This window comes from Zootoca vivipara, chromosome 13, assembly GCF_965207765.1.
Source record: "Zootoca vivipara chromosome 13, rZooViv2.hap1.1, whole genome shotgun sequence".
NCBI lineage: Eukaryota > Metazoa > Chordata > Lepidosauria > Squamata > Lacertidae > Zootoca > Zootoca vivipara.
Genome location: NC_142596.1, coordinates 4,794,262 through 4,819,070, shown reverse-complemented (window position 1 = coordinate 4,819,070; position 24,809 = coordinate 4,794,262). Strand labels below are relative to the sequence as shown.

The window sequence follows — 24,809 nt, the reverse complement described above, 5'->3', positions numbered from 1 at the left end:
GCGAGAATTGGAGGCGGGTCTCTCACTTGCCCTGCTCTAAGCCCCCCCCCCGCCTTGGGTCCCCCCTTCTCCCATTGGGCTTCCCACACCCTCTGATATGGGTGCTGCGCCCCTTCGTCCTCGTGTCAGCCCCATGTGCTCCTCTGCACCTGCAGTTCTGGAGTCTGACAGGACCTGCCCCCTCCTCTTCAAGCGGGGTGGAGTGGGGGGGGGGCTTCTTATCGTTAGCAGCCCAGCCTCCTCTTCCACCTCGTTATTCCCTCAACCAGTTTAGCTTCATACGCTTTGTGATTGCCCTGTCTCTCATGCCAATTTTATGTCCCTTCTCATCTTTAGGTGGCTGGCATCTGGTTTGTAGACTAGTTCGCTTCTTTCCTATTTTCCCTGTCCAGTTGGGCTTATGCATGCACCACCTCTCTGATTCAAGTGTTGCGCTCCCCAAACCAATTTTGTGCTCTCACTCCTGTTTCTGGCAGAGCATTTGACAAATGGGGAGGGAGCCACCACTGAAAAGGCCCTTTCTTGTGTTGCCACCCTCTTCCGTCCTCCTGAGGTAGGGACACATATAGAAGGGCCTCAGATGACAATTGGAAAGTCTGAGTCGGTCCTTGATATATTGGAGGCTTGAGCCACATAAGGCTTTATAGGTCAATACCAGCAAGTCTTCTGTTCCATGATTTTGAGAGTTCATGCTGAGTCCAGGTAGCCCTTAAGCCAGGGATGGGGAACAGTGACTCCAAATGTTACTTGATTCCATCTTCCCTTGGCCCCAGCCAGCATTCCCAGTGCTTAGAGATGATGGGAGTTGTAGTCTTAACAACATAAGGAGGGTCAGAACTTCCCCATCCTTGCATTAAGTTGTGTTGTTATAACTAGGAAATATACCAGATTGTGAAATATTCCTGTTTTGTTAAGTTGGCAGTTAAAGGTCATAACGCCTCAGGAACTGGAAACTATTTGAAATGTTATGCCAAATATGATCACGCTTATTTCGCAAAGAGCCACGTCTCCTTAAAGTATAACTTGGTTTCCTTCTTTAATGATCAAATTAGTGACATCTAAGGTTTTGATATGCTAAATTGCTCCCCACCATATCAAGTCATAATAATAAATATAGCACATGATCTATTATGGTTTATTTATAATGCTTTCAGGCACCAGGAAGGCATTTTTCGTTTGGCTTTATATATAGCAGGAGTGGCCAACTCCCAAGAGACTGCAATCTACTTACAGAGTTAAAAACTTGCTGTGATCTTTTTGGGGTTCAGGTAAAAGTTGGGGTTCAGGTCAAAGTTGTTGAGCTTTTTGGGGGAGAAGGAAAGCACCATTTTGGGGGGGGTGCAGGGCAAAAAAGTGAGCTTTTTTTTTAGGGGAGCCAAAGTTGTTGAGCTTCTTTGGGGGGAGCCAGTGATCTGCCATTGATCTACCACAGGCGTCCATTGATCTACTGGTAGATCATGATCTACCTGTTGGACGTGCCTGATATATAGTAAAGGTTAAAGGTAAAGGGACCCCTGATTAGGTCCAGTCGTGACCAGCTCTGGGGTTGTGACGCTCATCTCGCTTTATTGGCCGAGGGAGCCGGCGTACAGCTTCCAGGTCATGTGGTCAGCATGACTAAGCCGCTTCTGGCGAACCAGAGCAGCGCATGGAAACCTATTTATCTACTTGCACTTTGACGTGCTTTCGAACTGCTAGTTTGGCAGGAGCAAGGGACCAAGCAACGGGAGCTCACCCTGTCGCGGGGATTCGAACAGCTAACCTTCTGATCAGCAAGCCCTAGGATCAGTGGTATAACCCACAGCCTCACCTGCGTCCCTTAGAGCAGGCTAACTTGAGTGTTGGAAGGTCATTATTCAGTTTTGAGGTTAAAATTGTGCACTTTAAATTTATGATACTTTTAAAATAAGTTACCAAAAAAACCCCATGTTTTTAAATAAAGTTATTTTTTATTCACCAGCTCATAATTCCTTTACAAGGGAATTTTTTGTTTTCATTGTATGGGAAGAAAACAGAGGCTGATGTCTTGGCTAGGTTGCAGGTTGAATTTGGGGGCCTCCATCCATTTCTCCCAGTTGAAACTGAAGTGCTGTTGCCACTATAATTCACTATTGTGGTTCCTCATCTTGAGAATATCTGTGTTGGACACATCCAAGCCAGTGTGAATCCCTTTTCGCGATTCCTTTTCAGCCCAAGGGCCACCACATAAGTGAAGCCAGAGACAAAAGTGGGTTGATGATCAGATGCATCTCTTCCTCTGTTCCAGCCACAACAAAATAGTGACCTTTTTTTGCATGCACACATAGACCCAAATCTCTCCATCCAGGCAAGCAAGGGGCATTATCAAAGTGTAAGGCACTTGAAGAAGACTGTGGAGCCGGACTGGTGGGGTTTGTGGTCTGGGAAGAGTTCTGTAGGCTGGATTAGAGAGGACTGGAGGGCCACATTCACAGTCAGGCCTGAGGTTCCCCATCCATGATATAGGGACAGCATACATGTTTAAGGTAGAGCTCATAGGAGCCAACTCTTAGGAGTTGAGGTCCCTTCACCCCACCCAATAAAATATCTGAGGGGGCCAGCCCCCCGTTTATAGGTATTGCCATTCAAATGCGGTGGGTGGGTACAGCATCATGTGATTATGTGGGGCAGGGCTTACCTGGAACCCCTACTCCCTAGCCTAGTAGAGATCCTGGTGTTGCAGAAAGCTGAAAATGAAACCAGTATTGTAGCTTTATTTGTTTTTAGTTCTACTTCCTTAGCATCAAATTACTGTAAGCTGAAGGATTTTGAAGCTTCCTTGTAAAAATTATCCTTCCTTCTACAGTGGCTTTAGCTGTGACCATGTTGTTTACTTTGTTGGGCTGGTCTGAAGCAAGAGAACTGGGGTGGGGTGTGGAGAAAAAGAGAGATTGGAAGGGTAAGAAAGCATCAGATATTGCCTTGAAAATCACCCATCATGTGATGACTAAGAGGAACTGTGTATTCTTTTGGAAGAAGAAACAGTTTGTAGATTATGTGAGGTATGGCCTTGAGTGGGGTGTTTGTTGCACACCAAAGGTTTTTTTGCTTTTTGTTTTCTTGGCTAGACTGTTATCAGGGTTGGCTCAGGGCTTTTTGTAGGGTTGCAGCGCTTAGTCAGTTGATCAATTAAGATTAAAAAGGTTCTTCCTTTTAGGAAGCAGTTCTTAAACATTGAGTTGCTTTTATTACAAAATAGTGGTTTTTCAGAAGTGTTGGTTTATTTGAAAATAAATTTAATCCTAGGACAGAGGGTAGGATTCATTCCAGCTTTCCAGACTGAATCATACTTCTGTACTTTGTTTCCCCACCCCACCCCCTGTGATGCAATTTTGGGGTGTGTGGGGTACACATGGAGGGAGGAGAAGGGGGAAAGTCCTAGTTTATAAGCAGAAGTCTTTGCACAAGGAGGCCAGTGCAACACTCCTGCCCAATCATATTAGCATAGCTGCCAAGTTTTCCCTTTTCTCGCGAGGAAGCCTATTCAACATAAGGGAATTTCCCTTAAAAAAAGGGAGAACTTGGCAGCTATGCATATTAGTGAAGTGTTATAGATTTGGTTACAAAATGACAATGCAAAGCACATTTAGAATGAGCACAAGAAACATTTCCCTTCCTCCTGGGTGCCCAGTAAAGAGCTGCAAGGTGGACAATTGCCTCTGTTTGCAGCCCTTTGTAAAAATGGTTGAAATTCTTGGAGTAGGAATGTTTAAAAATGTGCCCTTTGTATTACTTTAAACCAGTGGTTTTCAACCAGAGTGCCATGGCACTCTGGGGAGCCTTGAATGTTGGTTATGGGTGCTGAGGGGAACACTGGCCTCTTTCCTTACCTCCCTTCCTCTGATGCCCTCTTATGTCTCTGCCTCCCAAAGGCTTGCAAAGCTGTTTGTTGCAGCAGCTCTGGCAACAAGCTACCCAGGTGAAGGATGCCTCTGGGGCTGGCCAGGGGGTGCTTCCCGGGCCCCTATGGGGCAGTGTGAGGAGGCACTTACCTTTGCGGAAGGGGGTGCAGCTCAGAGATCAGGGGCGGCAACTGTGGCTGTCCAGAGAACTCCCAAGGAGAGGGAAGAAGAGAGGAGGCTGAGAGAACCCTCCACAAGGGAGGGGTGAGGGGCTGCTAGGTCCGCAGGCAAGGGGTGACATAACTGGGCAGAGTGAAAGTTGTTGATCAAGGGAGCCATGGACCCAAAAAAGGTTGAAAACCTCTGCTTTAAACAATGACAAAAGAAAGCAAATGTCCATATTTAAATGATTTTAATCATTGTTTGTAATGCTGTAACCTACCCTGGGAACTTGGGATAAAAGGTGGGTAATAAGTAAATTAATAAAAATAATTTTGCAACCCTGTGGATAGCTGCCTCTTTTGTGTGAATGGTTCCCTTTTGTTTACATAAGTGTTGGTTACTGAAAGAATTGAAAACTCTATTAGTATGTGTTTGTATACATAGATAGTTCATAGAAAATAAAGAGATATTGATCTCTGATTTCTTTTCCTATATAGGTAATGTGGCACTTGACAACTTGAGGATAAAGGAGAATGCACTGGTAAGCCATCTGTCATCTAGGAAATTGCTTGGGTTTGCTTTTTTAAACTGTGCTGGTCAAGCTTGAACAGTAGCTGTAGCATTTTTGTTAGCGACGTAAGATATTTTGATTTTTAAAAAATCCTTAATTTTGATTGAAGGCATTGGAATAATGCTGTATATTTCATGTTGAGAAAATATGAGTGATCAGAGCAGTGCAATATCTCAAGAGAAGGGGTAATGTTGATTCCTATGCAAAAGATCACATATTGAAAAGCAAAGTCTCATTTTTTAAACTTCATTTTTATACACTAGCATAATTTCGTCTTTTTTCCAACAAGTGAATAAGAGTTAGTGGTGAGGAACAATCAGGAATAGTCTGATTGAACTCTCCCTTCCTCCACAATGTTGTCCTGAGCCAGTGTTCGAAACTCTCTTTGTTCTAGACACATTTTGCAGCAGGGAATTTGATTAATGCGAGCAGTTTCTGAGCTCTGGGTGTCATATTGAGCCTAAGATTTCAGATTAAAACTGCCACTGCTGGATGGAAAGGAGGGTCTTTTTCTGCTTCCTCACTTCCAGCCACTGGAAAAGGGACCCTCATAAGAATATTAGGGGGCGGGCAGGGGCTTTGTTTTTTGCACTCTTAAGATGAGGACCATGTGAAAAAGGAACATAAGATTTTAACTGCAGTTCATTCATTTTCAGCTTTGTATTCTTGTTATTAAAAAAGCACGCCTAGACACTCCATTGTGGTGCCCATAACCTAGCTTTAAGGTGCCATTTAGCTCCTAGCTTTCATATCTCAGTTTCTAACACTGTCCGGAGTCACTTCTCACCATCCCCACCTTGCCGTCTCATGTTTTCATTTAAGCTTTAAAGAAGATGCTGGGATATCCAGTCACAGACCCCTGTATCATATATAATTTGGGTCCTGCTCTGATTTGTTTATTAAAGTCAGTGGAACTATTGTTGCTTAAGTATGTCAGTAAATGAATTGTGAACCAGAGTGCCTAAATACACTTAGGTCCAATACTTAATTGAATGCTTATTTCAGTTTTACTTGGGAAGAAGAGGTAGCTTAGCTGGAGGTTTCTCCCTACTCCATCCGCAAGAGTTTCACTGTTATTCCTGTGCTTCCATGTTAGCATGTCATTAGGTGCTTGTAGTATACTGTCTTTTTCCTCAGTGACAATTTGCAGCCTTGGCCCAAACTTTAGTATACATACTAGTGGGGGAAGATAGCATTTGCCATGAGTTTTGGGTGCTTGTTGAATCTTTTTTGTTACTTTGCTCTAATACTTAAACTCAACAACTTTAAAAAGGTTTTTAAACTATAAAGCAAAGCCAGTGGTAAGAGACTTCTGATATGTAATGAGTATGTTATTTCCCTCTTTTCTACCACCTTTCCCCCCATTTCTCAATCAGAGTGAGCTGGATGTACCTTTTAGAGTAAAGGCTGGACAAATAGGTAAGTAGATCGTTCTAACTTGCATTTTGATTTGGAGACTGAAAAGTTGGAAGTTAGTAGCATCTTGGTAGTTCGTATATTAGTGTACAATAGCTAAGAACCTTCAGCTGCTTTTTCAAGGAGATTGGGCAAAGTACACAGCATTCACTTGGCCAATTTATAAGGCTTAGAATAATGTTTTCTGCATTTTAAATTATAATACCATTTGTGGGGAAACAGTTGTAATTCAGATATTTTCTACTTTGCAGGATGGGAAACTTCAGTTTCATTCCCTCTGCTTCCTGGTTATGTTTTCCTTTTATTTTCCTCTCTGCTCCTGTCCAAGACAGATGCCCTGGATCTGAATGTTTGTTGGAGTTTTATGGGCTTTTATTCTAGCTGATTCTGTCCTATGGACTGCTGTTAACACTAATTTAAGTTTTAAGAGTAACTTGCAGTTTGGTGATGCAAGGAAAACAAGCTTCTATCAGATGCTTTTCCATAAATCATATGATGGACCGTAACTGCTCATGATATTTTATCACTTAGCAAATAATTGAAGTAGAACATATGACTTCATACTTAAAATGCATGAATCCAGCCTAGAACAGCCTTGTATTTCCATGCCACCTATTATTAAATGTGCAATAAAGTATAATATTTATTTTTCAAATTGGTATATATAAGCACCCCCTCCCCCATTTATCCAATCTTCTAACTGCCACTTTGCATCTAAACATCCTGCTCTTCTTGAAGCAGCAGTTGTTAAGCCCCCTCACAGGTCAGGGCTTCTGCCCTGAGCAGCTGGTGGTGGCTCTCACAGCTTCTCGCTTAGGTGGCAGATGTAGGAGGTAATAGAGAAGCAAACCACCTCACCCAATTTGAAAACATGCCTAGTAGCCACAGATAACAAGGAATTGCATGCACGCAAGTGAACAGGCTGTCAAAGAAGAGATGGAGTGCTTGGTGTCTCCTCTGTACCCAGCATAGAAACCTAGCAGGCTGCCCTAAGGAGGGAAATCCTCTCCTTCACATTCTGCATAGAAATGTGGTCAACTGCTGGAGGAGCTGGAGCTCCTTGCCTCTTGTCTACTTGCTCTCAGAAGACTAGTAGCTTTTATGGGCTTATTTATAAAGCTGGGAAATACTTGTCTTGCTCTCAGGTTCAGTTTTGCTTCCTCTTATTGAACCACCAAAAGCAAATGCATAATTAAAATGCCAACCTCTTGCTTGGCTACATTTCTTAATTTCGTGTAATTTGAATGGTAACACAGGAAGAGTAAGCTTACTTTGAGGAAGTGTAGATTTTCCTGCATTATTTACCTTGGGTGTGTTATGGGTGTAATGAAAGAAGTCCAAGATTAAGATTGCAATCCTGTGCCAAGACATGTGCTTAACTTTCAATGCCCTCTAATATAGTTCTTCTGTAGAGCTACAAGAAATGTGTTTCCCATGTGAAAATGAAATAAATGATACCCCTTGTTCAAGTACAGTTCGGTATTTTTAACCTGAAAATTGTAAATATTTGCATTTCATCCTAACAGATCTATGATGTAACAAATCTTGCATCTGTTGGGATCAGAAACTAAACAGTTACTCCTCTAATCTGTTCTTTATTCATTAACATACACAGTTTTTGATAGAACAGCAGATCTGATGGCCTTTTTCTCCAGTGAAGCATCTGGAGCCTTGGGATCAGCCTAAAAGAAATAACACTTGAGAAAAACTCTTTCGTTGTAAACAAGGCAAACTTGAATATTTTTTCCAAACAGACTTCACCTGCATGATTCACTCATTGCTCATTCACCTAAATATAAAATGTTTTGATTTTTTTTAGATAAGCTTACTTTGAAGATTCCTTGGAAGAATTTATATGGTGAAGCAGTAGTTGCAACTCTAGAAGGCTTATATCTTCTTGTTGTCCCAGGGGCAAGTAAGTGGTTGATGGGCAATCTGAAATGCAATATGTAGTTAGAATGCATTGCCAGTGCCTTACACAGAATTTGAAGAGAAGAGAAATTTGGAATAGGCTGTTGTGTTAATCAAATGTAGTGTTGCATTTGATTAAGCACATAACTTACCTTATTTTTTGCTGCATAAGACACATTTTTCCTCCTAAAAGGTAAGGGGAAATGTCTGTGCGTCTTATGGTGCGAATGTGTGGTCTCTGGAGCCGAATTGCAAACCCATTTTTCTTGTCTGATTCAAATGTTTCATTTAACTGATAATATTGCAGCCAGTCTGTAACATAATGCCAGATTTCTTCAGGTTTTTTAAAAAAACTTCAATTGATTTGCCTCCTCTTCCAACAGTTCTTTATAAGTTACCCAGTTCTTTTCCATATTTTTTTTTCTTTACTGAAATAGCTTCTAACGGTGATAGCCACCAGGGCTATCAACAGCAAACACATATTTATCAACAATAAATATGTTTACAAACAAACAGGTAACAAACAAAATCCAAATAAAAACAAACAATTTGCACCAATCTTTGAGGCCTGTGGAGAGTTGGAGTTTGAGAAAGGAGATTTGGAAGGAGCAATTGTGGTTTGTTGGAAATCTGGCAGAGTTTTTGGAGGGGTCTTTTTAAAAGTTTTTTTTTATATAGATGGCACCTATATGCAAGGTGCCTATACTGGAGACGAAACTGGAAGTGCTGGACTGTTTATGAGATGGCATGACCATGTGTGCTGTGACATGGAATAATATGTCTTATGGCAGTCTGACAAGAGGGCCTGGGTGACTGCTAAAACCTTTCTAGACTGGTTCCACAAGCACTTCATTCCAGAGGCGAGGCGTTACCTGCAGGAGAAGGGGCTGGAGTTCAACGTGCTGCTACTACTGCTGCTGCTGAAAAATGCATCCACAGGGACTGCAATTTGCACACAGTGTTGTCAGGGTTGCCTTTCTCCCTATAATTCACTCATCTAGCCTTTGCATCAAGCTGTGATTCGCTGCTTCAAGACACATTACACCAGGCTCACCTTTGCCTCGCTAATTGAGAGGCAACAGGCCTTGAGTCTGGAAGAGGTGGAGGAACTGGTGAGATCAAGTTCCAGTTCAGAAAGCAGGGAAGAGGATGGTTGTGGCGGTGGTGGTGAGCAGGACAACCAAACCCACCTGGGATCCTAGAGAGCTTTTCTGATCTCTTTGGTGCATAGCTGCCAAGTTATCCCTTTTTTTCAGGGGTTTTCCATTATGCTGAATAGGCTTCCTCGCGAGAAAAGGGAAAACTTGGCAGCTATGCTTTGGTGCATTCAGGCATGTGAATTGTATCATTGCATGGTATGACCCCTCCATGGAACGCAACCTGAAGACCAAATGTATGATTTTAGAAAGTGTGTGGGCTGTGAAAGGGGATGTTTGACCAGCTGAAGAGACAACACCAGCAGCTGTCCATTACCATGTTTCTCTGCAAGATACCACCAGCAGCAGCTGCAGCTGCAGCAGCATGTGAATCTGAATCCCTCTTGTTGCCACGTGATCAATTTTGCTTTCTGATTCTGATAAATTGCCTCTATACTTCAGCCAAGGTGGCGCTGTGGTTAAACCACTGAGCCTAGGGCTTGCTGATCAGAAGGTCGGCGGTTCGAATCCCTGTGACGGGGTGAGCTCCCGTTGCTTGGTCCCAGCTCCTGCCAACCTAGCAGTTCGAAAGCACCTCAAAATGCAAGTAGATAAATAGGAACCGCTACAGCGGGAAGGTAAACGGCGTTTCCATGTGCTGCTCTGGTTTGCCAGAAGCGGCTTTGTCATGCTGGCCACATGACCTGGAAGCTATACGCTGGCTCCCTCGGCCAATAATGCGAGATGAGCGCGCAACCCCAGAGTCGGTCACGACTGGACCTAATGGTCAGGGGTCCCTTTACTTCAGCCAAAGGTTTCCCCAAATCCCATTATCTTTATGGTCTTTCTAATAAATTTCCAAGATACATTGTCAAAAGCTTTTCCCACATCCACAAACATCAAGATTGCTTGCTTATCTGGTCTCATCTCCAAATGCTCCAAAATATCGATCACTGTTCTTATGTTATTGTTCATTTCTCTCCCTGTTAAAAAGCCTGCTTGATCCTCATTTATAACCTCTTTTAATATTTTTTTAAAACCTATTTGCCAAAATATCCGCACTGAGGTTCTCCCCGCCTCCATCACTTTACACGGTGCTGGAGCACTCAGGAACCCCCTTTTTGCACTACTTGGATCAGTCAGTTAAGCTAGCCAGTGCTTAAGACCCCCTCTTAAGCCTTTTTCAGGGGTTTGTGTCACCATTGCACGTCCCTTGCTCCCTTTTCTGCCCTTGAATTTGCTCCGCTGAGCGAACACGCACCCAATGCTGAGCGCGATAAGCTGGAAGTCATGAAAAAGAAAAAGAAGGCTACAGATTGTCATAGAATGTACTTTTCAAGTACATCATGATTAGCTGAAGGGTGATAGTAATTAGAATAAGAGGAATGGGTGTCTGAAGGGTGAAGGGCAGCATGGCTTGGTCTGGAGGTGGCACTAAACTAGACCCATCAGGGATACCTTGCCTCTTTATTGGCTTGCTGTTTTGACTAGATCATGAATTCTGTCTCCTAGGCATTAAATATGATGCAGAAAAAGAAGAAAAATATCTACAGGATAACAAGCAAAAGGAGCTGTCAAGAATTGAAGAAGCCCTGCGATTAGCAGCAGAAAAAGGTATTGTATGGTTATTCTTGAGGGTTCTAAGATGATACTTTTGAAGAACTCAGAAGGGTTTGTTTTGAAACTGACTAGAGTTAGTTATAAATCAGGCATTGGCAACCTCCGACCCATGGGCCGGATACGGCCCACAGAGGCTGTTTACCTGTCCCACAAGCCGCCCAGTCACCGACCCGCCTAATCGGCAAGTCCCCTGCGCGCTGCGCTAAACCAGCACAACGCAACGCGGGGACTCGCCGAGTGGTGCTGGAAATGGCATCTGCGGCACCGGAATTTTTTTCTGCGCAAGCGCGATTTTTGGCGTCTGGGCATGCGCAGAAGCGATTTCTGGCATTGCGCTGTGCGTGTCCAGCCCACGGACGAGCTCCGTGGGATGGGTCCAGCCCATGGCCGGATAAGCTTGCCGACGCCTGGTTATGGTGGTGGCGCCTGCCCTGTGGAACACCCTCCCAACAGATGTCAAAAAGGAAAACAACTACCAGACTTTTAGAAGACATCTGAAGGCAGCCCTGTTCAGGGAGGCTTTTAATGTTTAATAGATTATTGTGTTGTATTTTCCTGTTGGAAGCCGCCCAGAGTGGCTGGGGAGACCCGGCCAGATGGGTGGGGTATAAATAATAAATTATTATTATTATTATTATTATTATTATTATTATTATTATTATTATTATTATATGTTATAAACCAAGATCTCTTCTTCATTTGCAAGAACAAATTCTGGTTAGTTTAAAACCAGGGCCGTCTTAAGTGTATCGGGCGCCGTGGCATGATGATCCCTCCAGCGCCCCTTGTGCTCCGCCGGGCAGGCCCAGGCGCAGCGGGCAGCCGGAGGGCGTGGCACAACAGGCAGGGACGCTGCCAGCTGTGCTCCGCCTCTGCCTGCTCGGCCGAAGCGGGTGAGTGGCGCTGCAGTCCAGGGAGCCCTAGCTGCCGCCCCAACAGAAGGTTTGCCTACAGAGCATTGTGGGGCAGTGCCTGCCCACACTCCTTCAAGTCACAGCGAGCACATTTGCATGCCAATGAGGTGCCACGGAGCATTATGGGGCAGTGCTGTCTGTGCTCGCTGTGGCTTGAAGGAGTGTGGGCGGAAGGTAGCCCTGTTCCTCTTCTCTGCCACCCCTTGACAGAGGCAGCTCCGCCGCCGCTGCATCGCTCCAGCCACCGCTGCTGGGAAAGGAGCGAAGCAGGCAAGGTGGAGGCATGAGTGGCTCCGTGTGCCTCCTTGATGCGCCCCCTGCTGGGTGGGCGCCCTGGGAAGGACGGCTCTGTTTAAAACTGAAAGTAAACACTGCTGATTTCATTCTCTTGGGCGTATGAGAGGGGAAGGGGGAGGCATATGAGCCCAAGGGCTTGTTCCTATTTTTGCACACGATTTAGCATGATGTGTGAACACAACCAGTTCATGATGTTGTAGATTGTTGTAATGTACAGTGATAAATAAGAGGCTGTTGGTGAAAGCGGAATAGTTTTTCTAAGTATTTTGAAACTAGTTCTTTTTCAATGTATAAAAAACCTGTATTAGTGGATTAGATTCTATTGTTTTAAAATATGTGCATTTTGGTTACTGCTGTCATATGGATGAAGGAGCTCATTCAGATTTCATATGTGGACTGGAGGACATTGTGTATAAGGATGTCAAGTCTGGTGGGTATGCATGCTTAATGATTACATTTAAGGATATTTGAAAAGAGAAACTGAATGCCTGCTGGTCTGCTAGATCAAGCTACTTCTTGTGACAGGAACAAGGTTAATGTTAAACTACTCTCTCAATGGTAACTTTAGGGAAGCTCTAAACACCTATTCAGGTACTTTGAGAAACAATCATGTCTCAGAGACTCTTAAAGCCAATTTATCGGGGAGCACTGAAATATTTTGTAATTATTTAAATCATTGTTTCTTGATAAATTGGCTGTAAAATCATACATAAAAAGGCTGTGATTCTTGCATTTTCAACAGGAGTTTATGTTGTTGCAAATATAATGGGTTTGATTCAGAGAAGGTTCTGTGAAACTCACTTATCCAGCATGGCTTTCCTGGGTCCTACTCCCTCCTACAGCTGCCTGTACCACATAAAGTGCTGCTCCCAAGGGTTGGTGCATCCCCTGGAATGCCATGAGATGGGTATGGTGCAGGATGGGGAAATTAGATACAGTGGAACCTCGGTTTATGAATTTTTGGTTTATGAACGCCGCAGACCCATCTGGAACGGATTAATTCACTTTCCATTACTTTCAAAGGGAAAGTTCGCTTCAGTTTATGAACGCTTCAGTTTATGAACAGACTTCCGGAACCAATTGTGCTCATAAACCGAGGTACCACTGTAAATTTGTTGAGGCTTCCTTTCACAAGCAGAAGTGTTTTTTCCACTTGTGTAAGTCATCTCTGGGTGTAAGCCATTATTCTTATTGCTGAGGTGAAACATTATTTTTTTCATAAGAAAAGTATTCCATTGATTAGCATGTCGGTCTTAGTCATGTCTCCTAGGAATGGGTTCTATGAATGAAACATGTAGACGATGGCAGTGTTTGGTTGTAAATTAATCTAGAAGTGGAGTCATATGCTCTTCTAAAGCTATGACTTCAGAGTAACCAGTTTTTTAAAATGTTTTTTTCCTGCCTTATGTAATAGTCTCTCACCTAACTAGCAAGCAAACTTAAAAAGAGAAAGAGGAGAGACATGGCTGCAAATAGACTGTGAATGCTGGTTTCCTCTCTCTTCCCTTCTCTACAAGTGTGGCTGCAGGGATTCTGCATGTTCAGTTTTTTTCAGAGCACATGTGCAGGCAGTCTTAGCTAGAGATGTAAAATTTCTGGAAATTTTGAAGCTCGGGAAAAAACCTGGTTTTTCTGTTTTTTCCCGGGGGGAAACGGAAATTTTCAGAAAAAACAGAGCAAAAATTGAAAAAACAGAGCTACATTAGCACTTCTTTATTCTTTTCCAGATTGAAAGTCATTCTGTTACTTTAGAAACATAAAATATAACTACAGTGGTACCTCCGTTCCGGATCGCATGCGCAAAGTGATATTTTCGCGCTTTGCGCATGTGCAAATGCGCGCGGCAAAAATACTTCCGGGTTTGCGCAGTTCGTAACCCGGGTTGTTCGTAACCCGAGGTGTTCGCAACCCGAGGTACGACTGTATGGACAATTTTAATGGACACAAAGTTATCACAACTAGCATATTAAAAATACAGTGTATCCAAACAGGAACTGAAACGTAACTTGTAATTCATCACTGTTTGCTATGCAACATGCTTACTCCACCTCCCATGTTTGGCACCTGAGACCTTATGTATTTCCACACACATATCTGAAGAAGTGTGCATGCACACGAAAGCTCATACCAATGACAAACTTAGTTGGTCTCTAACGTGCTGCTGGAAGGAATTTTTTTATTTTGTTTCAACTTAGTCTGATTAATTTTTCCTTCTTTCATACACAGACTAATTGAAGTGGAGCACCGGGGTTTTTTTTTTTGCAGGCAGCTGGGGATGATTAGGGAACGTGGACTGTTTTAAGGATGGAGTGAGATATCCAACTAAGTTCCCTCTGAGTAGACCCATTGGAACCAATGGGTTTAATTTACTCAAGTCCATTGACTTCAGTGAGTCTATTCTGAGTATGACTAATGCTGGATGTCTGCCAGAGACTTGTCCCACAGTGGACTCATTGCTTCTGGGTGGCACATACAGCAATTGTTATAAAACTTTGTCTTTAAATTATAGAAGTTTTGCTGAAGGAAGGCGTATCTCAAAATGTCTTCCTTGTTTATAGTAGCTTAGCCAATTAGAGTAGACCTATTAACATCTATTAGTCATGTTAATTTCAGTAGGTCTACTCTGAGCAGGCCTAGGGCTGTAGTTACAGTTTTACAATGTTGCTGTAAATCCCTTTTCTATAGCCTCATTTGGAAAAAAAAGAATAGTATTAAATAGAGAAATGGTTTTATACTGGAGCTGCAAACTAACTCCTTGCTTCTATACTCCAAATATCTTTCCTGAGTAATCTTAATTTTTGTTTTCCTTTATTTTCATTGCTTGCTTTAATGATGCCTGCCTAACTGTAATTTATCCTCTTTCTGTAAAATTGCTTACATTGAAAAGGACGTAAGTCTAAAAAGACAAAAAAGCGTTTTAAGAAATCATTTAAAGGTAATGATCACTCAAAAGGTGGGTATAACTAACAGTGTGTTGAATATTCTTTTTCTGTTGCTTTTCTTTTTATAAGCTAACAAAAAAAATGCAGTAATATGTGCAGCCTTCTTTTAGGCCAGTAAGTAAGTTAGTGAGACTTTGACTTTACTGGATATAAACAAACTACCTTGATTTTAAATTAATTACAATAATAATGTCTGTTAAAGCAGAAATTGGGTACCATAGTTCCTCCTTATATTAGTGCTTGAATAGTTTGGCGTTCAAACCTCAGTTGGGCACAATCCAGCAATAGCAGTTCAGATTTGATCTTGTAAGAGGGTTAAGGGCTCTTTTTCCTGAAGGAAATTCCAGTGAACACAATCGTGAAAGGTCTAACACAGCTGGTTTCATTTTTAAATGATGCATTTGTTACAGAAAGAAGTCTGTAGTAGAGACATACTCACTTAAGTGTACTTGTTTGCATTATCATTCCAGATGGTTGACACATTTGCACTACCTTCTCATTTGTAACTCCCTCTTTTATCATCCTAGTGTTTCCAGAATGGCCTAAACCATTCTGAAGTCTATGCCCATTAGAACATCACTCAGATCAATCCCCTCCCTAACATCTGTTTGTCACTTGTTTAAGTTTACCTGGTGCCCCCTGCAGTTCAGAAATAAATGCACTTTTCCCTTTCTGTCCTTGAACTTCTCCATAAGATGTTCCAGTGCTAATGAAAAGGTGTTCAGATGTTTTAAAAAGAACTTCCTCTTCTTTTATTGACATTCTGTTCTCTCATTCCATTCATTTATGACCTTTTAATCTTATGCTGAGCTGTTTATATTGCTCAGCAATCAAAGCAATACTTTTGATTAATCAAAGAATGTTATGGTTTTGGATATTCGTACACAGTTCTGCTGAGCTTTTGCCTTTCAGCATTTATGGCACCAATGAAAGCATTGTTTGATAGTTCTTGGTTAATATTCAGTGAAACCGACCAAACAGCCTGTTTTCTGCCTTGAAGTTTCCCAGTGTGCCCTATTTCTAGCAAAGATCAGCAGTCCTTAGCAAACAGCTCTTACTTGGAGCTCTCTGGCTGTAAACTTGAATAAGAATGTGTGAGACTTACTGCCTTCTGCCTTTTAAGGATTTGATGTTAAGATATTTTACAGTTTTAGACTGCCTTTCCACCTCAGTATTCAAGATGGTTGTTGTTGTTGTTTAGTCGTTTAGTCGTGTCCGACTCTTCGTGACCCCCATGGACCATAGCACGCCAGGCACTCCTGTCTTGCACTGCCTCCCGCAGTTTGGTCAAACTCATGTTCGTAGCTTCGAGAACACTGTCCAACCATCTCGTCCTCTCCTAGTGCCCTCCATCTTTCCCAACATCAGGGTCTTTTCCAGGGAGTCTTCTCTTCTCATGAGGTGGCCAAAGTATTGGAGCCTTAGCTTCATGATCTGTCCTTCCAGGGAGCACTCAGGGCTGATTTCCTTCAGAATGGATAGGTTTGATCTTCTTGCAGTCCATGGGACTCTCAAGAGTCTCCTCCAGCACCATAATTCAAAAGCATCAATTCTTCGGCGATCAGCCTTCTTTATGGTCCAGCTCTCACTTCCATACATCACTACTGGGAAAACCATAGCTTTAACTATACGGACCTTTGTCGGCAAGGTGATGTCTCTGCTTTTTAAGATGCTGTCTAGGTTTGTCATTGCTTTTCTCCCAAGAAGCAGGCGTCTTTTAATTTCGTGACTGCTGTCACCATCTGCAGTGATCAAGGAGCCCAAGAAAGTAAAATCTCTCACTGCCTCCATTTCTTCCCCTTCTATTTGCCAGGAGGTGATGGGACCAGTGGCCATGATCTTGGTTTTTTTGATGTTGAGCCTCAGACCATATTTTGCGCTCTCCTCTTTCACCCTCATTAAAAGGTTCTTTAATTCCTCCTCGCTTTCTGCCATCAAGGTTGTGTCATCTGCATATCTGAGGTTGTTGATATTTCTTCCGGCAATCTTAATTCCGGCTTGGGATTCATCTAGTCCAGCCTTTCGCATGATGAATTCTGCATATAAGTTAAATAAGCAGGGAGACAATATACAACCTTGTCGTACTCCTTTCCCAATTTTGAACCAATCAGTTGTTCCATATCCAGTTCTGACTGTAGCTTCTTGTCCCACATAGAGATTTCTCAGGAGACAGATGAGGTGATCAGGCACTCCCATTTCTTTAAGAACTTGCCATAGTTTGCTGTGGTCGACACAGTCAAAGGCTTTTGCATAGTCAATGAAGCAGAAGTAGACGTTTTTCTGGAACTCTCTAGCTTTCTCCATAATCCAGCGCATGTTTGCTATTTGGTCTCTGGTTCCTCTGCCCTTTCGAAATCCAGCTTGCACTTCTGGGAGTTCTCGGTCCACATACTGCCTAAGCCTGCCTTGTAGAATTTTAAGCATAACCTTGCTAGCGTGTGAAAGGAGCGCAATTGTGCGGTAGTTGGAGCATTCTTTGGCACTGCCCTTCTTTGGAATTGGGATGTAGACTGATCTTCTCCAATCCTCTGGCCATTGCTGAGTTTTCCAAACTTGCTGGCATATTGGGTGTAGCACCTTAACAGCATCATCTTTTAAAATTTTAAATAGTTCAGCTGGAATATCATCACTTCCACTGGCCTTGTTATTAGCAGTGCTTTCTAAGGCCCATTTGACTTCACTCTCCAAGATGTCTGGCTCAAGGTCAGCAACCACACTACCTGGGGTGTACGAGACCTCCATATTTTTCTGGTATAATTCCTCTGTGTATTCTTGCCACCTCTTCTTGATGTCTTCTGCTTCTGTTAGGTCCTTACCACTTTTGTCCTTGATTATGGTAATCTTTGTACGAAATGTTCCTTTCATATCTCCAATTTTCTTGAACAGATCTCTGGTTTTCCCCATTCTATTGTTTTCCTCTATTTCTCTGCATTGCTCTTTTAAGAAGACCCTCTTGTCTCTCCTTGCTGTTTTTTGGAAATCTGCATTCAGCTTCCTGTATCTTTCCCTATCTCCCTTGCATTTTGCTTGCCTCCTCTCCTCCGCTATTTGTAAGGCCTCGTTGGATAGCCATTTTGCTTTCTTGCATTTCCTTTTCCTTGGGATGGTTTTCGTTGCTGCCTCCTGTATAATGTTACGAGCCTCCATCCATAGTTCTTCAGGCACTCTGTCCACCAAATCTAAATCCTTAAACCTGTTCCTCACTTCCACTGTGTATTCATAAGGGATTTGATTTAGATTGTATCTTACTGGCCCAGTGGTTTTCCCTACTTTCTTCAGTTTAAGCTGAAATTTTGCTATAAGAAGCTGATGATCTGAGTTACAGTCAGCTCCAGGTCTTGTTTTTGCTGACTGTATAGAGCTTCTCCATCTTTGGCTGCAGAGAATATAATCAATCTGATTTCGATGCTGCCCATTTGGTGATATCCATGTGTAGAGTCGTCTCTTGTGTTGTTGGAAGAGAGTGTTTGTGATGACCAGCTTGTTCTCTTGACAGAACTCTATTAGCCTTTGCCCTGCTTCATTTTGAACTCCAAGGCCAAACTTGCCAGTTGTTCCTTTTATCTCTTGATTCCCTACTTTAGCATTCCAATCCCCTGTAATGAGAAGAACATCCTTCTTTGGTGTCATTTCTAGAAGTTGTTGTAGGTCTTCATAGAATTGGTCAATTTCACTTTCTTCAGCACTGGTAGTTGGTGCATAAACTTGGATTACTGTGATGTTAAAAGGTCTGCCTTGGATTCGTATCGAGATCATTCTGTCATTTTTGAGATTGCATCCCATTACAGCTTTTGCCACTCTTTTGTTGACTATGAGGGCCACTCCATTTCTGCTACAGGATTCTTGCCCACAATAGTAGATATGATAGTCACCCGAACTGAATTCGCCCATTCCCTTCCATTTTAGTTCACTGATGCCCAGGATGTCGATATTTATTCTTGTCATCTCATTTTTGACCACATCCAGCTTACCTCCACTCATGGTTCTTACATTCCAGGTTCCTATGCAATATTTTTCTTTACAGCATCGGACTTTCCTTTCGCTTCCAGGCATATCCGCAACTGAGCGTCCTTTCGGCTTTGGCCCAGCCGCTTCATCAGCTCTGAATCTACTTGTACTTGTCCTCCGCTCTTCCTCAGTAGCATGTTGGACGCCTTCCGACCTGAGGGGCTCATCTTCCAGCGTCATAACTTTTATATGCCTGTTGTCTTTGTCCATGGAGTTTTCTTGGCAGGGATACTGGAGTGGCTTGCCAGTTCCTTCTCCAGGTGGATCACGTTTAGTCAAAACTCTCCACTATGACCTATCCATCTTGGGTGGCCCTGCATGGCATAGCTCATAGCTTCTCTGAGTTATTCAAGCCCCTTCGCCACGACAAGGCATTGATCCATGAAGGGGATTCAAGATGGTAAATAGGCTAAATATTAAAAGTTGCTTGTTGGAGTCATTCCTAAAATGCGTATTGGCATAGGCTTCCAGGTTTGTGTGAAATATTTCTTGAGTGAAATTCATATGCCTTAGTCATGTTCTCCAGGTGTCATCCCAGTACTTTAGGTGCCTGGAGAAATCAGGTGAAAGCTTGCCCTGTTCGTGCAACGTGTAATGTTATTTGGGTGCTTTTATAATTAATACTTTTATAATTTATAATCTCCCTCTCCCACCTGAAATTAACATTAATTATTCTTGGCTGCATGCAGTGCTTTTTTTAGGGGGTACTCAAGGCTACGCAGTACCGACTCCTCTTTTTTTTTGTTAAAAAGTGTGGCATTCACTGTAACAACTTCATGGTGAGTACCAGCACCTATTTTTCTACAAAAAAGCACTGGCTGCATGTATTTTTATTCTTGTTTTTATCAAAAACTTTAGTATTTTTTAAACATTTTAATTGTTTTGTTAATTGCCTTGAGACTTGCAATAAGGGTAGGCTCGTATTTAGAAAATAAAAATAAATCATAGAATCATAGAGTGGAAGAGACCACAAGAGCCATCCAGTCCAACTCCCTGTCAAGCAGGAAACACCATCAAAGCATTCCTGACAGATGGCTGTCAAGGCTCTGCTTAAAGACCTCCAAAGAAGGAGACTACACCACACTCCTTGGGAGCAAATTCCACTGCCGAACAGCTCCTACTGTCAGGAAGTTCTTCCTAATGTTTAGGTGGAATCTTCTTTCTTGTATTTTGAATCCATTGCTCCGTGTCCGCTTCTCTGGAGCAGCAGAAAACAACCTTTCTCCTCTATATGACATCCTTTTATGTATTTGAACATGGCTATCATATCGCCTCTTAACTTTCTCTTCTCCAGGCTAAACATACCCAGCTCCTTAAGCCATTCCTCATAAGGCATTGTTTCCAGGCCTTTGACGATTTTGGTTGCCCTCTTCTGGACACGTTCCAGCTTGTCAGTATCCTTCTTGAACTGTGGTGCCCAGAACTGGACACAGTACTCCAGGTGAGGTCTGACCAGAGCAGAATACAGTGGTACGGTACTATTACTTACCTTGATCTAGATGCTATACTCCTATTGATGCAGCCCAGAATTGCATTGGCTTTTTAAGCTGCTGCATCACACTGTTGACTCATGTCAAGTTTGTGGTCTACCAAGATTCCTAGATGCTTTTCACATGTACTGCTCTCAAGCCAGGTGTCACCCATCCTGTATTTGTGCCTTTCATTTTTTTTTGCCCAAGTGTAGTACTTTACATTTCTCCTTGTTAAAATTCATCTTGTTTGCTTTGGCCCAGTTGTCTAATCTGTTAAGGTCATTCTGAAGTGTGATCCTGTCCTCTGGGGTATTAGCCACCCCTCCCAATTTGGTGTCATCTGCAAACTTGATCACGATGTCCTCAAGCCATTGATAAAGATGTTGAATAAGACTGGGCCCAAGACAGAACCCTGTGGCAACCCACTAGTCACTTCTCTCCAGGATGAAGGGGAGCCATTGATGGGGACCCTGATGACATGATTTATTTTTCAGAAACCCATGCTGTCTTTTAGTGATCACAGCGTTCCTTTCTAGGTGCTCACACACCGTTTGCTTAATGATCTGCTCTAGAATCTTTCCTGGTATTGATGTCAGGCTGACTGGGCGGTAATTGTTTGGGTCCTCTCTTTCCCCCCTTTTGAAAATAGGGACAACATTTGCCCTCCTCCAGTCTGCTGGGACTTAGCCTGTTCTCCAGGAATTCTCAAAAGATTACTGCCAGTGGTTCTGAAATCACCCCTGCCAGTTCTTTTAATACTCTTGGATGTAGTTCATCTGGCCCTGGAGACTTGAATACATCTAAACTAGCCAAGTATTCTTGTACTACCTCCTTACTTGTTCTGGGCTGTGTTTCCCCTGCTGAATCATCTGCTCCATATTCTTCAGGTTGGGCATTGTTTTCTTTTTTAGAGAAGACTGAGGCAAAGAAGGTATTGAGGAGTTCTGCCCTTTCTCTGTCCCCTGTTCGCATTTCACCATCTTCTCCTCTAAGTGACCCCACCGTTTCTTTGTTCTTCCTTTTGCTACGGACATGCCCTAAAAGCCTTTTTTGTTGCTTTTAACCTCTAGCAAGCCTGAGTTCATTCTGTGCTTTAGCTTTTCTGACTTTGTCTCTACACATGCTGACTTTTTGTTTGAATTCCTCTCTAGTAGTTTCCCCCTTTTTCCATTTTTTGTACATATCCCTTTTAAATCTTAACTCAGTTAAAAGTTCTTGAGATAGCCACCCTGGCTTCTTTAGGCACCTTCCATGTTTCCGTCTCATTGGTATTGCCTGAAGTTGTGCATTTAATTTCTGCCTTTGAACAAACTCCCAACCATCATGAACTCCCTTCCCTTTTAGTATTACTGTCCATGGGATCTCACCCAGTGTTTCCCTAAGTTTTCTGAAGTAGGCTTTCTTAAAATCTAGATTTTGAGTCTTAGTATGCTTGGTTGCTCCTTTCCACTGTAAAATAAACTCCAGAAGAGCATGATCACTCCCACCTAATGATCCTGCCACTTTTACCCCACTAACCTGGTCATTGCTATTGGTTAGGATAATAATCAACATTCCACTCATTGACAATTATTCAGGGTCTTTGGCTAGGTAAGGTAAGTCTGAAGCTGCCTTAATACAGTTATAAAACAGTGGACTGCAAGAAGATCAAACCTAAAACAAATCCATTCTGAAGGAAATCAGCCCTGAGTGCTTACTGGAAGGACATCCTGAAGCAGAGGCTCCAATACTTTGGCCGCATCATGAGAAGAGAAGACTCCTTGGAAAAGACCCTGATGCTGGGAAAGATTGAGGGCACAAGGAGAAGGAGACGACACAGGACGTGATGGTTGGACAGTGTTCTCAAAGCTACCAAAATGAGTTTGACCAAACTTCGGGAGGCAGTGGAAAACAGGAGTGCCTGACGTGCTCTGGTCCATGGGGTCATGAAGAGTGGGACACGACTAAACGACTAAACAACAACATTTGTGCATTTAATTGCTTCAACTTCCTGCCTAGAGCATGTATCCAGCGCTGAAGAGTGGGACACGACTAAACGACTAAACAACAACAAGAAGAAGTAGAATTTTAGCATAATAGAAACTAGCAGGTATATTATGGCATAAGCTTTTGTGGACTTGGTTCAAATACATCAAATGCAGTGGATTCCAGTCTATGAAGACATAAATAATTTTGTGGGTTTCTAAGGTGGAGCAAGGCTTCATGTTGTTTTTGCTGCAAAACAGTCTAGTCACTGCTGTAGAAGTCAGTGCAGATGTGTGATTTTGATCTGTAAAGTGCTGGTAAGGAAACAACATAGAATGTAGGGTGAAGAAGTTTCTGAGCAAAAAAATGTGTAGTTTTGTGCAAGGCAGAGTAAGTCAGGGAAATACTTGTTGTGTTTGACTGTTAATTTGGAGGTAGACAATTGTACAGTATCTTTATGTAGGGGGAAAACCCTCTTTTAACTGAATCTGAAATGTGTTGAAAGTAGGTCAAAAGAACCTCTGCCTGGTTTAGGGGCTTCTGACAAATTTCTGTTTAACTTGGGGGAATGCTGGATACTGTGAACAAAATGCTCACTGACCTGGTTTGGATGTAATGCTGAACTATGGTTTAACATTACACGCCTGAGTCTTAGATGTAGGTACTTCCTTTCCCCCTTTCTAGCACTGCTACAGGGAGCAGATTGGAATTTTTTGCTTCAATTTTTAAGTAACTGTGGTTTAATGTTATGTCTGAACCTTGAAGCACTGTACTTGGTCTTCACTGTGGTTTATGGAGACAAGGCAACTTTATAGAGCTAATGTTCAGACATGTTAAACAAAAGTGAAAGTTTACAGTCTCCTTGTGGCTGCACTGGAGATGGGGAGGGGAAGCCTGTTTAAACCTGTGTGTGGAGTATGTCTTAATGGTAGCCTGTTGCTGAGAACTGGCCTGCCGAGCCAATTCCAGTGGCCCGCCAGCCTCCTACAGATGGCAGTGAACCTGGGGAGATATACCGTAATAGGAACTTGAAATCAGTACTGTGTAGAATGTGATTCAATTTAAGTAAAAACAACAGCACTTGGGGGGCTCTTCCTATGAATGAATTATTCCCTGTGATTTACTGAGAGCATTGACTTTCTATCAAGTTTATTACCTTCCTTGCCTTCAAGTATGAATATAAATTGGCCCATGTAGAGAATATGGAACTTAAACAGAATTCCCCCCCCCCCCAAAAATATGGAATCTTAGAAAGCAAAGGTATTTACAATACTCTCACTGTTGTAAGTGGTGAGAGGTAAGGCTCTATTAAATGTTGCTTAGTGTCATATTTTGAATTTTTAATGAAATGAAAGTTTTGCAGTGGGGGCTGACTTGCACTTTTTATGTGTTTAGATAAACCAAAGGAAGAGAAGAAAGATACATTTTTGGAAAAGCTTGCAACACAAGTTATAAAAAATGTACAAGTCAAAATCACAAGCATCCATATAAAGTATGAGGATGATGTAAGTAATGTGAATTTCTTTTAGCAAAGAAAGTTAATTCTACTGTATTCCTTTGCACTGTTAATCCCATAACATTTAATAAACCATATAATCAAGTTGGTTTACAAAACTCAAGAAATATCAAAATAAAATAGTAAATTACAACATCACTAGAATAATCCAGGTAAACCATGATCAAAAATAGCAGTTGGAAGTTGCAGTGCCCAGCATGAGGCTGCTGAAATAAGAAGGGTTTTGCTCCTTGCGGGAAGTTGAGTCTCCCTATGAACCTAATTCTGGGTGCCACCACTGGGCAGGCCCTGCCACACATTTGGAGGTGGGGGAGAGGCTCTAAGAAGGGTCTCTGAAGCAGACCATTGTTTTCGGGAAGGATTGTATGGCGGTGATGGGGGAAGTGATTCTTAAGAAACACTGGATGCCTCCAATTCCCATTGATGCCTCCAAATTGTCTTCAAATGTGGAAAGTACATTATAGTAATCTAGACAAGATCCATGGCAATCAACAGACTTAAGTCCATTAATTTCATTGGTTCTACATGGGGTATTACTTAACTGGATATCACCCAAATACTTCTTTTTTTACACTTGTAAGTAAGGCTTTCAAAAACAAAAGTTGTTCTAAGATGTTTAATATTGCATATAATAATATTTCCTACTTTTATTGTTTTTAGATCACAGATCCTAGCCGACCAATTTCTTTAGGAGTGACACTGGGGGAACTTAGCTTACTGGTAATGCTTACTGTTTTCTGGTAGAATTCAAGCAAATTTGGGGGGGAAACCAAGAAAGCATATTTCCATGCTTTTGATTAAATAAAGAGGAAATTAGTTTGAGAATTGTAATCTACTTAGGAATGTGTACTTGTATTTAAAGGTAAAATGGAAATGTTAATATATATTATGAGATTTTCGTATAATACAGCCTGGAAATAAGGTTGCTGTGTGATCAAAGACAAACCATGGATTTCAGCTTTAATGTATGAAAAAATGAAATATTACTAGTTGCTCAGTAGCCTCAGGGAAAAATGCAA

The 24,809-nt window shown here is 42.3% G+C and overlaps 1 protein-coding gene across 2 annotated transcripts in view; it reads left to right on the top strand.

Moving 5' to 3' along the window:
• VPS13C (vacuolar protein sorting 13 homolog C) overlaps nt 1-24,809 on the top strand; it is a 116,826-nt gene that overhangs the window by 383 nt on the left and 91,634 nt on the right. For both annotated transcript variants that reach the window (XM_060282438.2, XM_060282437.2), the window contains exons 2-7: nt 4,520-4,563; nt 5,970-6,012; nt 7,829-7,924; nt 10,569-10,670; nt 23,670-23,779; nt 24,451-24,510. In XM_060282438.2, the coding sequence (XP_060138421.2) occupies nt 4,520-4,563; nt 5,970-6,012; nt 7,829-7,924; nt 10,569-10,670; nt 23,670-23,779; nt 24,451-24,510 (455 nt within the window). The remainder of the gene's footprint in view (nt 1-4,519; nt 4,564-5,969; nt 6,013-7,828; nt 7,925-10,568; nt 10,671-23,669; nt 23,780-24,450; nt 24,511-24,809) is intronic.